The following is an 18,488-nucleotide window of genomic DNA, read 5'->3' as shown; positions in this document are numbered from 1 at the left end:
CCCCAAACACACACACGCTTCACCAATTGCTCTACCACACTTCTTGGTACACAAATAAAAAATATCTCATAAAAAAAAACAAAAGAGTTAAGATAATTTTTGTAAAATATTATTAATTTAAAAAAACAAACAAACAAAAAAAGTCTTAAATTAAGGGCATGTTCACAACTCTATGTTTTGAGCTTTTCAAATGTGTGTTTTGGGTTTGATCATGGGCCTTCACACACTATAGTCGTCAGCATCAAATCTTTATAACCATTATAATTTTCCATGGGCGAATGAGTTCTACATTGACATGTGCCTTTGAATCCATACCAATGGGCATCAACGCCTTGTTTGATGATTGGATCATCATCAGTAAAGTATTTTCATGTAACTCTTGTAATTTTTTGCCCGCCAAAAAATGGGCAAGCATATGTGAGTGACCATAAGTCAAAAGTGGTTGTAAAAGTGGCCAACATCTATAAGTATGCCATATAGGGGGTATTGGTAAAAAGTTGTTTGATATGAATTTTTAGGCAAATTTACATAGAGTTTTTAAATTTGAAATTCAAACATGCGTACTTATAACATGAGGTAAAATATTTCATCTAAAAATGTAGAATAATTTATTTATTGTTGGGTATTTTAGATACATGCTTACAAGCACATGTTGTATGGATTATTACATAGTGAACGCTCCCCACTGCCTCCTCCCAAACCCTAGTCTTTTTTTTAAAAATTACGGACCATAACCAATGATGAATCCTTAGCACATACCTCCTCTATGAGATCGTTTCCCTTTGAGAAAAGCATACTTCACATTTATCCTCATTACTCCAATTTATCTTTATAGCTAGTACAAATGAGGCATACTTTTGACTGGCCTAAGAAAGGAAGCTCACCTTTGACAACCTACAAAATGAGGTGAACCTTCCATATTTTACAAATGAGGCATACTTTTGACTGGCCTAAGAAAGGAAGCTCACCCCTGACAACCTACAAAATGAGGTGAACCTTCCATATTTTAACTATCACATGGGAAGATATTTATGTGACATGGTAAAGCCATGCTTAAGGGAACATAACATAATGTTGATCTATGTAAGAGCTAGATGTTAAGGACTCATGATTCAGGTGAATGGAAAGTTTCTTTCATGTGACCATATCAATTGGAGTCAACATAATGCAGGAAATATAATATTATTCCATGACCATGCTAATCTTAAGCAAACATTCATGGCAAGCAACAAAATATGTGTGCTATTTACTTTTGTGGCAAGTCACAAAATATGAGAGCCAAAGAGTTGGGGTTAGCTTATGAAGACATACAATTTTCTTCTCTATATTATCTTAAAGAAGAGTTTCACAAAGTTGCCATGTGGCACTAATTTGGAGGTTGGGGAAGAGGAGAAGGAGGATTGAGGAGATTAGGGTAAAATTTGAATTTGGAGGTTAGAGATATGAAGAAGTATGATTTTCTTCTCTATATATTATCTGTGCAAAAATTGGCCGTTTTTATACTTTGTTCATTTGCTAAAGGCGAATTCCTAGCCTCTCCCTTGTCTCTGTACACACACACACTCTCTCTCTCTCTCTATATATGGACGAAAAAACACACACACTCTCTCTCTCTCTCTCTATATATATATGCACGAAAAACACACACACACTCTCTCTCTCTCTCTATATATATGCACGAAAAAAAACACACACACTCTCTCTCTCTCTCTCTATATGCACACACTCTCTATATATGGACGAAAAAACACACACTCTCTCTCTCTCTCTCTCTCTATATATATATATGCACGAAAAAAAACTCTCTCTCTCTCTCTCTCTCTCTCTCTCTCTCTCTCTCTATATGCACGAAAAAAATGCATTCACCTTCAGAGCATGCAACGTGCGAGGTGCTCATGGTCTCTCTTGAATTGTCGTTTGATCGAGCGTTACCAGTAATCATTTAATCCCTTGATTTATTAAGATGCTCGAGAGCTCATTTGAGTGGAGCAAAGCGTACTGTTAATAATCCCTAATTACATAATATATCGCTCAGTTTGGGCTACTTCAAGCAGTACGTGTACAAACATTGACAGAGCTTTTCGAGGGCTGGGCCGCTGATTTCGGGAAATATCACTTCATCAACCATGTCATCTTCCTTCAAGCTTCCTGATAATAGTAATAATCATCAGTAATTCAGAAAGGATTAAGAAAAACGAAGGTTCTAGGATGGATTTTCTTCCGAATCTTGCAAAGCCAATATTTCAAGGCGCAAGGCTCATACCATGTATAGATTAAACACCTATATAACACTAGCTCTCAACAAATTAAAGGCCTATATCATCATCAATTCCCTGGCATAGCTTAAAACCTAGAGATTGATCCAGATCAAGGAAAATATAATGGAAACGCTAGATCTCTGTGCATGGGAATTCCATTGAATTGCATCAGAATGCATACCAGACAAAGTGATCTCTGTGCATGGAAACGCTAGATCTCTGTGCATGGGAATTCCATTGAATTGCATCAGAATGCTTACCAGACAAAGTGATGAGCTCTCTAAGGGTAGGGGACGCCATGGCTGCCGCCTTGTCGATGACAAACTCAAGGCCTTCGGCACTGATGAGAGTGAGCGTGTCTCTCTGCCTCATAGCGGTGCTAGTGATATTAGTGAGAAGAAGAAGAAGAAGAAGAAGAAGAAGAAGAAGAAGAACGACAACAACTAGAGAGAGTGGTGAACCCAACCAACCAACAAACAAACAAGGCTATAAGAAGAGAGAGCTTTGGTTTGGTCTATAAACCCCTCCCAAGAGAATCTATTACGCAATTCTTTACTAATCCATCGTCACTTCCCCACCCCCATCCTATATAATCCTTTAATGATCTTCCTTCCTTCTAGGAAAGGCTTCTTCTTGCCAATAATCTACCTTACTTGTCTAGAAAAGCCTTCTTCGTGCTCGTAATCTACCTTATTTGTGCATTTTCACATCCATTATAACCATGCCTCCTTTAAAATAATTTCCTCGGACACTTCACTCATTCCTTGTGTCCTTGAGTTTATTTATCACCTGCTACTCCATGTCTCTTGGACAGTTGTACAATCCCAATTACTACCACACTTCTTGAAACATCTTTCTTTAAATATTTACCGAAAAACTCCAACAAGCAATTCTAGCTCCATGCAAAAAGCTCTTCTTAATAGTACTCAGTATTTTACTTTATTCTCTCCATACATTCATAGAGCATTGAGCACTTCAAGCCTTTCCTTTCACATAATGGCATTTCTAAAAAGGAATATCTAAGTAGGAATTTAAATTGAGTTCTTTATGAAAGTAACCACAAAAGAGAAAATATTATAACTTTAAGGTTTTCTAAAGCAATTGCCAATGTTTTTCCTTGTAGCAACATATGCTAGATGCTATATGCATATTTGTAAAGCATAACCTTTTATCAACATGTGCTAGATACTATATGCATATTTGTAAAGCATAATCTTTGATTTTTTTTAACTTCCTTTTATCACCACATTGTCTACTATATTAGCTATGCTATTTCAAAGTTTATTACCACTTGCACATCATTTTCAATGCATTACGATTCACATTTCTTAGTACATGTAATATTGAATCAATAACTTTTGCCCATAATTGACATAAAAATTAGACCATTCAAATGAAAAAACTAGGCCTATTTATAAAAATTAGCCGATTCATCTCAACTAAATAAAAATAAGCCCATTCATAAGAATTAAACCCATTTATCTCAATTTAAAAAGCCTTCCAAAAATAATACTAGTACAACACTATATAAAAGCTTTCAATGAGCATAATATGGAACATCAACTATTGAATGATAAATTCATCCCCATTCATCTCAATTTAAAAAAGGTTCCAAAAATATATACAAGTACAACATATACTAGCATATAGAACAACACTCATATAAAAAATTTTAATGAGAGCACACTGTGAACCACCAACTATTGAATCCTATTGTGAAATTGCGAATGATGTGATCTTTTTGATTGTTCTAAGGTAAAAATAGTCTCAAGCATGATTCTACTAGGATCTCAAGTACATATTTTCATTTTTGTTTCTAATTTCTAACATACTTATTAACATTTTCTAAAATTTTTAAAATAGTATGAATACATGACTCTACTTGGTTCAGGTAAATGCTAAAAGTTTCACGGTGTATTAACAAATTATAGACTTTATTGAGAAGTGTAGATTACATAACTCTACTTGGCATGTTGTAGGATAGATAAATTCCAAAAGATTTATGGTTACATGACTACTTGGTGTGCTATAGGATAGATAAATGCTAAAATATTTACGATTTCAAAATAAAAATTTGTCTATTGAAGTTTAGATTTTATGAGCCTTTGAAACAAGTACCATTTAAACAAATACTACATACATCTTTTAGGTCAAAGTGGTTTGAAAGTTTAAGATTTGACAAAAGAAAAGCAAAATAAAACCATTAAAAGATTATAATATCTAAATGTAAAAATGTTTAAATATTAAAAGCACAAAATCAAATATTCTAAATTTAAAGTTATAGAATCAATGTTAGAAAAGGAAAGCTTTGAAATTTAAACTAAAAAACTAAAAATATGTTAAAATATATTTGAAGTTTAAAAATTATACTCAATAAATGGGCGCTACAGTTCTCTAAGAAAAAGGTGTGCTTTTTCTATAATTCTTTATATAAAATGAAGTTTATGCATGCATGCATACAAATATTGAAATGCCTCTAAAATGAAGTTTATACATGCATACATACAAATATTGAAATGCCTCTAAAATGAAGTTTATACATGCATACATATAAATATTAAAATGAAGTTTATACATGCATACATATAAATATTAAAATGCCTTTAATTGTAAACTCCTTTGATAAAGACTAGGCCACATTCTAGAATACATATTTTTAAAACATTCCATCATAGGCTTAAAGCAAGCCTGAATCTTATTCGGTAACAAGATCTCGACTATTGATAATTTCAAGCATATATCAACTAATATATGTATGATACTTGACATAAGTAGTACACAAACACTACAAGAGATTGATGGGCTAGAAAAAAAATCTAGCAACCAAATTAATGAATCTAGAAAAACTTTATTTTTGCTGTACATTTTGTTGCTATTTCATGACATAGTAACATTCAAAGCAACACAAATAATAGCGCTTTGGGGAAAAAAAGCGAGACCATGGCATCAAATTTTGAAGGGCTTTTCTAAAAATCTATCTTTTGAATGTTGTCGTCTTTTGAATGCCACTTTTGGAACATATTCTTCTCATCTCTCCATTAAGAAAATGTGATGGCTCCTTCCTCCTCCTCCCTCTCAAGAATTAAGTTACATTATATGTTGTACAAGTATTCATTTATATGCAAATATCATTACAATAATATGGCATAACGAGTATTTGTTTATGAGTGTTCCTTCTCTTGCTCAAGAATTATATGATATATGAGTATTCGTTTATGTGCAAATAACATTAGAATAATATTTTTGGTAATCGCATACGGGCGTATTACATGGGGACAATGGGTTATACATTTTAGGTATGAGTTCTATCATACTTTGAGAGACTTTTTTTGAGCGAACTAGAAAATCGAGTGGGGCATGGAAGAATGCCTCCTATAGAGAAGTAGATTAAGAGTGGACCGTATCACTCTTGACTGAGAGTTGGAGTTAGAGGGAATAAACAACACAAATATTGTAACTATGATCCTTGCAAGTGTGAGGTTTCTTAAATTTTTTATCAAAGTCTCCTATGCTTTTGGAACGAACCATGTTTTCCATTTGATGAACCAAAAAACTTGGGAATTCGTAACCAAAACCATAGCAAACAGAAACATAGAAATCCATATAAAAAACCATAGCAAATATCATTTTGGTGGCAAAACAACTCAACAAAGCAAGCCGTAAATGTGAAGCTCCTCTCTAATCCTCCACGCCACTCCTCCCCAATAGGCTCTCTAGGCCATGACATAGCAAATTGTAGTAAGCCATTGACTCAAAAGATTGCATATGCAGAGCCTCAATTAGTGGAGAGCTCATTAAGCAAAACATAGGGGCACCATTGCATGTCTACACACACTGAATGAATAATATGGGATATGAATGGATGAGATGTGATGTCATGTGAATCGGGATGTGAATGAATGAGATGTGATGTGAAATGGATGTGATGTAAATTGGGATGGATGTGAATGGATGATATGTGATGTGAATGAATGTGATGTGATGTGATGTGAATCGAGATAGATGTGGATGAATGAGATGTGATGTGAATGGATGAGATGTGAATAGGGATAGATGTGAATGAATGAGATGTGAGGTGAAATGGATGTGATGTGATGTGGATTGGGGTAGATATGAATGGATGAGATGTGAATGAATGTGATGTGATGAGACGTGGATATGGGTAGATGCGAGTGCATGAGATGTGATGAATATAAATGTGGAAAGATATGATGAGATGGAAAATGATGTGATTGGATGAGAAAATGATGTGATGAGATGAGAATGGATGAAGGACGATGGGAATACATATGATTGGACTTTGTTATAGAATCTGTATTTATGACCTTTTTTTAAATGACTGTTTTATTTCAAGAATGCTGGGGAAGCATTTTTACCGTCTTGTGAATGAGGTCGTGGTGGAGACCTAACTGGTAAAGTTGCAACAGCTGACAGAGAGTCAATGGGAGGACGTCTCGGTTGGCCGAGGTCTTGACTAGCCTCGGTTCGATTTAAATGGTGAGATTCTGGTATGGTGGATGAGGGACCAAGGAAGCGGCCTATCAGTGAAGCGCTAGGTGACCTGCAAAGGATCCTAGAGGGTGCTGACCATATTGTTACCATATTATAGTAGTGATGTGTGTGAACACACTTAGGACCGCCGGGGCACTTTTTCCCTCACTAGGAGGTTTTTTCCCCCGTGCATTGTATATACGCCCATTATCTTCTAGGGCTTGTTATCTTTCATTTTTGGCACTCATAATACACTACTGTGTTGTGCTCAAGCTTCCTCATCTTCTTGAAGTTGTGTGTGCATTCCTGCAACCCTAATTCCAACAATTGGTATCAGAGCAGGCTTCCTCCTCCCGGGCAGCATCACCGGCACCTGCCGCTTCATCTCCTCCGATTGCGACGAGGTTTCTCGAGCGTCTGCAGGTCATTTCAAAATTTTGATCTGAGGCCATTTCGCCCTCCGTTTTTGCATTCCAAGTACTGCGCAGGCAAAATCGTCCTACTGTGCAGATTTTCTGTCAAGCTTGAAATCTGCAGGACAGGTGCCCATTCGTCTGTTTTGGGCTGTGCTACATAGCACAGGTCGATTTTATACAGGTTTACCTCTTACAGACAGCATTTACATCTAGTAGTACAGTCATTGGCCATGGCTGACAACAATGATGTATTCCGCATGTTGGCTGCTGAGGATAAGTTGGATGGCACCAACTATCCATTGTGGGCATATATGATGCGACATGTATTGGTAGCAAAGGGGTTATGGAACATTGTGCAGGGTATTGATGCACGTCCTATTGTGGCTGGGAATGCTGCAAACACATTAGAAACAGGTACTGTTGATGATGGTGCAGGCACAAGTGCTGTAGCAGCAGCTGTTCGAGAACCACCACTTTCAGCAGAGCAGATTCGTTGGGATGGTAGAGATGCGCAGGCTCATGCCTTGATTGCGCTGTCTGTCAAACGTACCATTATCCCACATATTCGCTCTTGCAGGACTTCTAAGGATGCTTGGGATGTACTTGCCACATTGTATCAGGCAAGAAATGAGGCTCGTGTTGCTTACCTCCGAAAACAGTTGGAGAGTGAGCATATGAACGAAGGTGATTCTATGGATAGCTTTTTGACAAAGATCAAGGATTTCAAAGAGCAGCTCATTTCTGCAGATGAAATCCTGTCAGACAGTTCACTTGTGCAGACTGTTTTGAATGGTCTACCAGATTCTTATCAGGGTTTTGCTTCCACTCTTCGCTTGATGATGAAAGGCAATCCCAATGCCTTATCATTTGAGGAGTTAGTTTCTATTTTGCTGCAAGAAGACCAGTCAAGGCAAAACAGGAATATTATGCGTGTCGCAGATCAAGCTTTCGTTGCTAATCAGAGAAGCGGGAAAGGTAAAGCAGGCTTTTCTTCTAGTAAGCAGAAATCTGCAAATGCTACGCAACCAAAGAAGGAAGACAAAGATGAGAAGAAGGGTGACAAACAGAAGACATTTTGCAAGTACTGTAAGGGAAATGATCATGTCATTAAAGCGTGTCCTAAGCTGGCTGCGAAAGAGGCTAAGAAGAAAGAGGCTGGTATGGCTGTTGCAGATGCCTCTCCTTCTAACAATGAATCTGCTAATGTTGTGCTAGATACAGAATGGGCATTCAATGCGCAGTGCAGTTATGACCCATCTTTGCATGACACATGTATGTCTGCAGTAGATTCAGATGTATGGTACTTTGACAGTGGTGCCACTAAGCATATCACCTCGCAGCGCAGTTTATTCACTTTCCTTGAGTCTGCTCCCACAGGGAATACTGTCACTTGTGCCAATAACTCCTCTTATCCCGTTAAAGGAGTTGGACAGATTGTGCTGAATGTTGCAAATGGCAACACCTTTACACTTTTTGATGCATTGTATGTGCCAGGGATCAAAAAGAATCTGCTGTCAGTCTCCGCATTTGCCAAAACAGGTTTGGTTGTAAAATTTGTGGATGACAGATGTACTGTTCATGATCTCTCTTGTGGTGACATCATTGTAGCATCTGGTTCACTATGTCGGGGGCTGTATAAGCTCAATATGGATGGCAAATGTGTAGAGGATTCAGCATGTGCTATAATTGATACGCAGGCTATTTCAAATGCAAAACTGTGGCATGCACGTTTTGGTCATCTGAATTTTGCAAGTTTGCTGCGCCTGCAGAAATCTGAAATGGTGTCTTCTTTGCCTAAGCTTGAGGCACCTGTCAAGCATGTTTGTGAGGGCTGCATATTGGGTAAAATGCAGCGTGCTTCCTTTCCCAAAGATGGATCAGTGAGAGCTGAACGCAGATTGCAGCTTGTTCACAGTGATGTTTGTGGTCCCATGCAAACTCCATCATTTGGAAACTACCTTTACTTCGTGACTTTCATTGATGACTTTACCAGGCATGCATGGGTATATCCTTTGAAGGCAAAGTCCGAAGTGTTTTTGTGCTTCAAACAGTTTTTGGTTATGGCTGAAAATGTGTCAGAAAGTAAGATGGGCACCCTCCGTTCAGATCGAGGGGGGGAGTATATGTCTTCAGAATTTAATGCATTTCTGGCTGAGCGTGGGATAAAACACCAATGTACAGTGCCGTATACACCACAGCAAAATGGTGTGGCTGAGAGAAAAAACAGGTCTCTCATGGAAATGGCAAGATGTATGGTTAAGAGTCAAAGTCTACCACATGGTTTTTGGCTTGAGGCTGTCATGTGTGCCACTTATGTACTAAACAGGTGTCCCACCAAAGCATTACAGGTTGTCACTCCATATGAGGCTTGGCATGGCCGCAAGCCATCTGTTGGCCATTTACGTGTTTTTGGTTGCCTGGCATATGCATTAGTGCCTGTGCAACATCGCAGAAAATTGGATGACAAAGCTGTCAAATGTATTTTTGTTGGATATAGTGCTGAGAGCAAAGGCTATCGTTTGTATCATCCACAGACAAAGCGCATTTTGGTTAGCCGTGATGTTGTATTTGTGGAAGATGCAGTTCAGCCCTTGGTTTCATGTACTAAGGAGACAGATATCAGCTCACGTGATGTCTATGATACATTGTTGCCTCTTTTCAGTGGTGCACAGTCAAGTGCAATACCTCATGAGGCAGTTTTTCAGCCTATGCAGGTTTTAAATGATGGCACAGATCAGCCTATATCTGATGCAGATGTGCATGATGCACTTGAGGATGAGAGACAAGAGATTGAGGGCTCTAGGAATATGCCTAGATGGCTGGTGCAGACTTTGCGTGACAGCAAGTTGGATGCCCCTTTGTCTAGTCGCACTCGTTCTGGCTCTCATGGTGCCTCTTATGCGTCAGATTGTTATGCATTGGCTGTTTCTAGTATGTGCGATGAAAGTGAGCCTGTTTCATTTGATGAGGCACAAAGTTCAGAAAATTGGATGGCTGCTATGCAAACAGAATATGATGCTATTATGAAGAATGGTACATGGTCTTTATGTGACTTGCCCCCTGGCAAGAAGGCCATTGGCACTAAGTGGGTTTACAAATTGAAGTGTAAGCCTGATGGCACAGTGGATCGCCATAAGGCTAGGCTTGTTGCAAAAGGTTATGCTCAAGAGAAGGGCATTGATTTTGATGAGACTTTTGCTCCCACATGTCGTATGACCACTGTTCGTAGCATCTGTGCATTAGCAGCTCATAATGGTTGGAATGTACATCAGCTGGACATAAAGACTGCGTTCTTAAATGGAGATTTGCATGAGGAGGTGTATGTATCACAGCCTCGTGGTTTTGTTCAAAGAGGGCAGGAAAACAAAGTGTGCAGGTTAAAAAAGGCTTTATATGGTTTAAAGCAAGCTCCACGAGCTTGGTATGAAAAAATACATGCATATTTGACTGCACATGGGTTTCAGAATAGTCCAACAGAAAGCACTTTGTATGTTAAACGTGTGGATGGTGTACATCTAATCATTGCTCTCTATGTCGATGACATGCTGCTCACAGGACCAAATGAGAGTCATATTGCTGATTTTAAGGCTGATTTGAATGCCTCTTTTGAGATGTCAGATTTGGGGCATTTGCATCATTATTTGGGGATACAATTTAAGCAGTGTGATGGAGGTATTGCTTTGTGTCAGACAAAGTATATTGAAACATTGTTGCGGAGATTTGGCCTTGAAGACTGCAAGCCTATTGCTACTCCAATGGAGACAGATTTGAAGTTGAGTCTTCATGATGCTGGAGATCACTTTGATGTCACACTCTATCAGACAGCTGTTGGTTGCCTCATTTATGTATGCATTACGAGGCCAGACATTCAGTTTGCAGTCTCACAGGTGAGCAGATTTATGCATAGCCCAGGCATTAAGCAATGGCAGGCAGTGAAGCGTATCTTTCGCTATTTGAGTGGTACTCGGCATCTTGGGTTGTTTTATCCCAAGGGGGGATCATTGCCGCCAGATTTACATGCTTTTTCAGATTCTGACTGGGCTGGTTGTTATGACACACGCGTGTCCACGAGTGGTTTTTGCTTCATGCTTGGAAGCTCATGCATATCATGGTTGAGCAAGAAGCAGCCTACTGTGGCCACTTCTAGTTGTGAAGCTGAGTACAGGGCAGCTTTCACAGCTACGGTTGAGTGTGTGTGGCTCAGACGCCTTATGGCTGATTTGGGTGTTGGGCAGTCATCTGCCACCACCATCTTCACTGACAGTCAGAGCGCATTGGCAGTTGCGCGGAACCCAGTGTTCCATGCTCGTACGAAGCACATTGAGGTGCACTACCATTATGTCAGGGAGAGACTCTCTGCAGGAGAGATCAGTTTGGCTTATGTGCCAACACAGGATAACCTTGCAGACCTTTTCACAAAGGCTCTGCCTCGTGAGAAGTTCGAAGCTTTTCGCAAAGCTTTGGGCTTACTCCCTTTTGTGGATTCGTCCACATAGCTAGGCACTTCCCTATACATGAGTGCTAGCTCTTGTTCACCGCATCACTCCAGGGGGGATTTGTTACCATATTATAGTAGTGATGTGTGTGAACACACTTAGGACCGCCGGGGCACTTTTTCCCTCACTAGGAGGTTTTTTCCCCCGTGCATTGTATATACGCCCATTATCTTCTAGGGCTTGTTATCTTTCATTTTTGGCACTCATAATACACTACTGTGTTGTGCTCAAGCTTCCTCATCTTCTTGAAGTTGTGTGTGCATTCCTGCAACCCTAATTCCAACACATATGGTGCTCGGGCTCTGGGTCATCTAAGATACCCACGCGTGCATCGAGGAAGATATTGGATCAAGGAGTAAGAGTTGTTTTCTGAAATCCGGCATGGATCTGGTTGATTGACCTTGCTGGTCCTCAACGAATGAGTCCATGGCTCTTTTATATGGATCTGGTGGTTGATCTTGCTGATCTTCAACGGAGATTTCATTTTGATTTTTATAAGTGAATATATTGCCGAGTACTATGAGATAGGAACTATCGAAAAGCCCTTGAGTGGACAGGTGGTGAGCGTTCTAGTTACCAATGATGTCATAGGTACACGGATGAAGAAATGATTGGAAATGAGAGTTCAACCGGATACTTTGGAGAACTATGATTAGTGATACTATGGTTTCATTAAAAGATTGTTTTAAAGTCAGCTGAATCTGTGAAAAAGGTAATTTCATTAAAAGATTGTTTTAAAGTCAGCTGAATCTGTGAAAAAGGTAATTTCATTAAAAGATTGTTTTAAAGTCAGCTGAATCTGTGAAAAAGGCAATTTCATATTGGGTGTGTAAGTGGTGTGACTAGCTTTAAGTTTGCATAAATATTCGGCTAGGGAGCCTGGGAACTCTTTTCCCTGGTACCCGAGACAAAACCTAACCAAATTCCTAATTGGATCCCATCACTACAGTGTTGGGTGGTTGGCTAACCCATGGGATTGGATGGGGTTAGGCTGGGCTGATGGATCCCTAAAATGAAACTCAATTATGTTATGGTACGATAGAGGAAGTAAATCCCGGATAGAAATTGTTTTATGGAAAAGAATCAACGGGTGTGCCTCTCAATGAGGAAAAAAGCGTTGGTCTCTATGATCCAAGTGCAAGTCTGTTCCTTCATCTAACCATGGGACTTACGAGTTCGGTCGGATTAGTTCAGTCAGTTAAGTCTCTTGACTACGTTAGAGTAAAAATATCCTGGAGGAGACGCCCGTGCTTTTCGGGCGAGGGAAGTTTTTTGGGGTTTGGTTTTGGAAGAACCGAGGGATTAGTCTCTTGTCTGAATATTTGTGGGCGAGGCCCCGAGTGAGGGACCCTGGCCCGCGTGCAAGAAGTGTTACTTCCACTGCTAGCACCCCCGAATCCGTTGCGTGGAGGGGGCAGGGATCTTTCAGCTGGTATCAGAGCGAATTGGCTAAAGTGGATCAATCGAGAAGCCAAAAATGTCAAAAATTTATGAAGTAGCAATAAAGGGTTGTAATTGTGATAAAATTCATACAAATTGATATTTAGAATGAAGATTCATAAATAGGTAATTGGGTCTTCAGATGAAGTACCGCTATCATATGGAATCCCTGACTTGCTTGAGGCCTAGACATGATGGTATTTGCCTTATAATTCCAAGGACCGTGACTACCCGTATATACCGAGGGTATAACTGCAGCTCTTTACTGGCACTATATACGAGCAAGTCTAAGACCTTGAAATTATAAGCAAAAATGCTATCCAGATGATGAATACGAATGCTCGTTTGATATGATTTTAAAATTCTGGTTGAGAATTGATGAGTTGATTCGGATTCTGATTGAAAAATGATGATTCTTGAATTTTGGTTGAAAACCGATAAGGTGAGTAAAACCACAATGAGGATGAATGGGACGAGTCCTTGTGATGATGTTCGATTGGAAAGACAATAATGACTTCAGCACATCACTATGAGATTAGTGGATTGTGCTAATAGATTGCTACTGTTAACACTTGACCCAGTGGATCAAGTTGAGGGATGATAAATTAAAAACCTGTATAATTGAAATTCCCATGGAGGAATGTTCAGATGGAAATTTCGATCTAATGGACCATTATTGTGTTAAGGATATGAATGATATGATCTGAATGAATTGTTATCTGATGATGAGTTCTATGTAAGGGATCTTTATCCTAGGATTCTGTTCGGTTGACCAGACTATAAGGAACTGCAGAATCAGTTGGATCTTAAGGGAAAGAGTTATCCTCTAGTTTGCGAGATGAGGACATCTCGCGTTTTTTAAGACGGGTAGGATGTAAGATTCCTCCCTCCAGCTTTTGAGGTGTACAACTGTAAGAACCTCCCGTTTGGATCTTATAATTATTCCCCTCTCTGAAATAAAAGAAAGATCGTGTTTTACCCAATTTTGGCCTGGAGAGAGAAAAAGTCTAAAAGGAGGTAATCCAAAATTGAGATATTTTTGGATATAAAAATTCTCCTAGTGTCTAAAATGGTTTCCCTTGAAAGAGAAATTCAAAAAGAACTTTCCAATGTGCAATTGGAATTAATTGAAAATAGCTATAAAAGACCGTAGTCTAAGGATCTAGATTTTTAAAAATTTTTGGATTATGGTCCAATTAAGGTTCCTATGGGCCAATAGGATCAATCCAAGTGTGGGGAGGAGATAAATCCAATTTATAAAAGAAAAATACCCAAAAAGGAGTAAATGCCCACATAAGATGAAGAGTTGACTGAGTACAAGGTTTATTAGTAAAAAACTATGAATATTACTAAAAAAAAGAGATATTTTGGGTATAATGATATATTTTTGACACCTTGGTAAGGAGAAGGGGGCTCTTCAAGGAGGTGTCTATTTCACGTGTGGAGGAGTTTTAAACTAAAAAATAATAAGATATTTTTATCTCTCCTCTCTCCTGGATCAAACCAAATAAAAAAGGGAGCCAAACTGGTCCAAATCTTGTCCAAACTCAGCCAAACTAAACTTGGAAAACTCTAGAAAATAGTTGGACTTGTTTAGAGGCCTCCCTCACCTATAAATAGATCCTTAGCCCTTTGTAAAAAAAATGTGTGAACTATACCATGCTAGTATTATACTGAAATAATGATATTTTCTATTATCCTCTAAAAATCCTCTACAATTTCGAGAGAATGGAGTTTCTCTTTGTCTTCAATCTTCTTTGCAGTCTTCATTAACATACTAAACCAATTGATTGGTTGGGGGCCTCTCCTTGGACTAAAGAATCAAGCAAAATAAGAGGTAAAGTATGATTTATGGTCTTTTTCTTAATCTCTAAATGTTTCTCACTTCTCAACCCCTCTCAAGCTTGAGAAGTATTCAATTGAATGGCTCTTTAATGAAATTGAAGCTCTCTAATGGATTTTAGTGATTAAACACAAAGTTTTCATTTATGCTTAAATTAAAATATTTTTTTAAAGCATATCTCTCTCCCCCCCAAAGAATGGTCATTCCTATGATCTCTTCTATATTCAATTAATGCTTCTCATGGAGAAATTCTCTATTCAGAAATCAAACTCTAGGCTTGTGAAGCTAGAGCTTTAAGAAAATGGTATTTATACTTATATGCTTGAAAAATATGGTAATATTATGGGATAAATCCATAAATTGGATTTAATGCTAAAAGATAGTTATACTATCATAATTATTTTACTATGTCTTATTCTTTTCATAAAAATTAAAAATTACCAGTAATAGCAGTGGAGCTATGGTAAATTTTTTTAAAAATTGATGCATAATTCATTCTTATGCAAAACATGAAAAGAGGACTTCCTGTCGTATTCTAGGATTGAAAATCCTAGATTAAAAGAATGGTTTTTGTCACATTCAATGGAAAACTAATTTTTAAGTTTATGTGTAATTAAATAATTAAGAACTGAGAAAATTATGGTAATTTGTGGAGCTATGGCAAAATTTTTAAGAAATTGATGCATAATTCATTCTTATGCATAACATGAAAAGAGGACTTCCTATCATATTCTAGGATTGAATATCCCAGGTTAAAAGAATGCTTTTTGTCACATTCAATGGAAAACTAATTTTTAAGTTTATGTGTAATTAAATATTTAAGAAATGAGAAAATTATGGTAATTATATTTAATGATAAAAGAGGATTTCTTATGACATTTGGAATTCAATCATTTAGATGGGAAAAGAGAAATTCCTAGCATATTGAATTAATGGATATTTTATTTTTGATGAATTTATTTTATGAGAAATATTTGATGATAAACGAGGAATTCCCATGATATTGGAATGCAAATAATCAAATGCAAAAAGAGGAATTCCCATGATTTGAGGTCCAAGAAATTAAATGAGAAAAAGAGAAATTTTTAGTATAATTCAATTTGTGATTATTTATCAAAAGTGGAAATATGGGTAGAATTGATTTTTGTAAATCCCATGAATTCTTCTATTCCAAAAAGAGGAATATTGGATATAATTCATTTGAGAAATTGAGAAAGAATATGGAAAGAGTCGTCGAGAAAAAGAACCTTTATCTAGGCCGAGCAATTGGCAAAAATTTAGAAAAAAGTCCCATTATCGATATCAAAGTAGTAAAAACTACTAAATGGGAATATGATGTGAATGGATGTGATAAGATGTAAATGGGATGCAATAGGATGTGATAAGATGAGAATAAGATGCGATAAGATGTGAATGGGATGTGATAGGATGTGGTGTGATGAAAATGAATGGGGATGAGATGTGAAGTAAATAGATGTGGATGAGAATGATGAGATGTGAAAGAATGAATGTGGATGTGTATGTGAAAGAATGGATGTGGATGTGAATGCGAAAGAGGGGATGTGGATGTGTATGTGAAAGAATGGATGTGGATGTGTATGTGAAAGAATGAATGTGGATGTGGATGTGTATGGATAGATGTGGGTAGTCGTACATGTGAACGATTGGATGGATGTGGATGAATGAGATGAGATGTGTATGAATGAGACATGATGTGGATAGATGTGATGTTATGTAATGTGGATAGAATGTATGGGATGGGGTGGTGATGAGAATGAATGTGTGGATATGAATGAATGTGATGTGATGGATGTAAATGGATGTGATGTAAATGAATGTGATGGACATGAATAGATGTGATGACATGCGAATCGGGATGTGAATGAATAATATGGGATATGAATGGATGAGATGTGATGTCATGTGAATTGGGATGTGAATGAATGAGATGGTGATGTGAAATTGATGTGATGAGATGTGATGTAAACTGGGATAGATGTGAATGGATGATATGTGATGTGATGTGATGTGAATTGGGATAGATGTGGATCAATGAGATGTGGTGTGAATGGATGAGATGTGAATTGGGATGATAGAAGTGCTACTTCCGTTGCTAGCACCTCTGAATCCGTTGCACGGAGGGGGCAGAGATCTTTCAACTGGTATCAGAGCGAGTTGGCTAAAGTGGATCAACCGAGAAGCCAAAAATGTCAAAAATTTATGTAGTAATAAAAGGTTGTAATTGTGTGATGAAATTTATACAAATTGATATTTAGAATGAAGATTCATAAATAGGTAATTGGGTTCTCAGATGAAGTACCGCTATTGTATGGAATCCCTGACTTGCTTGAGGCCTAGACATTAATTACCTTATAATTCCAAGGACCGTGACTACCCATATATACCGAGGGTATAACTGCAGCTCTTTACTGGCACTATATACGAGTAAATCTAAGACCTTGAAGTTATAAGCAAAAATGCTATCCAGATGATGAATTTGAATGCTGGTTGATATGATTTTAAAATTCTGGTTGAGAATTGATGAGTTGATTTGGATTCTGATTGAAAAATGATGATTCTTGAATTTTGGTTGAAAAGTGATAAGCTGAGCAAAACCACAATGAGGATGAATGAGATGAGTCCCTGTGATGATGTTCGTAACTGGATAGACGATACTGACTTCAGCAAATCACTATAAGATTAGTGGATTGTGCTGATGACAGATTGCTGCTGTTAACACTTGACCCAGTGGATCAAGTTAAGGGATGATAAATTAAAAACCTGTATAATTGAAATTCCCATGGAGGAATGTTCAGATGGAAATTTCGATCTAATGGACCATTATTGTGTTAAGGATATGAATGATACGATCTGAATGAATTGTGAGTTCTATATAAGGGATCTTTATCCAAGGATTCTGTTCATTTGACTAGACTATAAGGAACCCCAGAATCAGTTGGATCTTAAGGGAAAGAGTTATCCTCTAGTTTGCGAAATGAGGACAGCTCGCGTTTTTTTAAGTAGGGTAGGATGTAAGATTCCTCCCTCTAGCTTTTGAGGTGCATAGGTGTAAGAACCTCCCTTTGGATCTTATAATTATTCCCCTCTTTGAAATAAAAGAAAGATCCTGTTTTACCCAGTTTTGGCCTGGAGAGAGAAAATGTCTAGAGGGAGGTAATCCAAAATTGAGATATTTTTGGATATAAAAATTCTCCTAGTGTCTAAAATGGTTTCTCCTGAAATAGAAACTCAAAAAGAACTTTCCAATGTACAATTGGAATTAATTAAAAATAAATATAAAAGACCTTAGCCTAAGGGTCTAGATTTTTGGATTATGGTCCAATTAAGGTTCCTATGGGCCAATAGGATCAATCCAAGTGTGGGGAGGAGATAAATCCAGTTTATAAAAGAAAAATACCCAAAAATGAGTAAATGCCCACATAAGATGAAGAGTTGAATGAGTACAAGGTTTATTAGTAAAAAACTATGAATATTACTAAAAAATGAGATATTTTGGGTATAATGATACATTTTTGACACCTTG

The 18,488-nt window shown here is 37.7% G+C and overlaps 1 protein-coding gene across 1 annotated transcript; it reads right to left on the bottom strand.

The window, feature by feature from the left end:
• Window positions 1–1,935: 1,935 nt before the first annotated feature.
• LOC147628937 (uncharacterized) lies at window positions 1,936–2,761 on the bottom strand. The gene is made up of 2 exons (XM_086812938.1): window positions 2,519–2,761; window positions 1,936–2,148 (listed from the first exon to the last, which is right to left on the bottom strand). Exons 1-2 carry the CDS (start codon window positions 2,628–2,630, stop codon window positions 2,042–2,044), a joined length of 219 nt encoding a protein of 72 aa, XP_086669064.1. The 5' UTR covers window positions 2,631–2,761; the 3' UTR covers window positions 1,936–2,041.
• Between the last annotated feature and the right edge of the window lie 15,727 nt (window positions 2,762–18,488).

This window comes from Cibotium barometz, chromosome 18, assembly GCF_041138505.1.
Source record: "Cibotium barometz isolate CiBa-2024 chromosome 18, ASM4113850v1, whole genome shotgun sequence".
Lineage (NCBI taxonomy): Eukaryota > Viridiplantae > Streptophyta > Polypodiopsida > Cyatheales > Cibotiaceae > Cibotium > Cibotium barometz.
Note: the sequence above shows the minus strand (reverse complement) of the source record. Positions and strands in the feature narration are given on the sequence as shown.

Bases quoted from the DNA above. Each gene is read 5' to 3' on its own strand.
- LOC147628937 (XM_086812938.1), bottom strand. From the start codon at position 2,630: ATGAGGCAGAGAGACACGCTCACTCTCATCAGTGCCGAAGGCCTTGAG. The intron at 2,149-2,518 runs GTAAGCATTCTG...TACTATTATCAG, and splicing joins AGAGCTCATCACTTTGTCTG to GAAGCTTGAAGGAAGATGAC.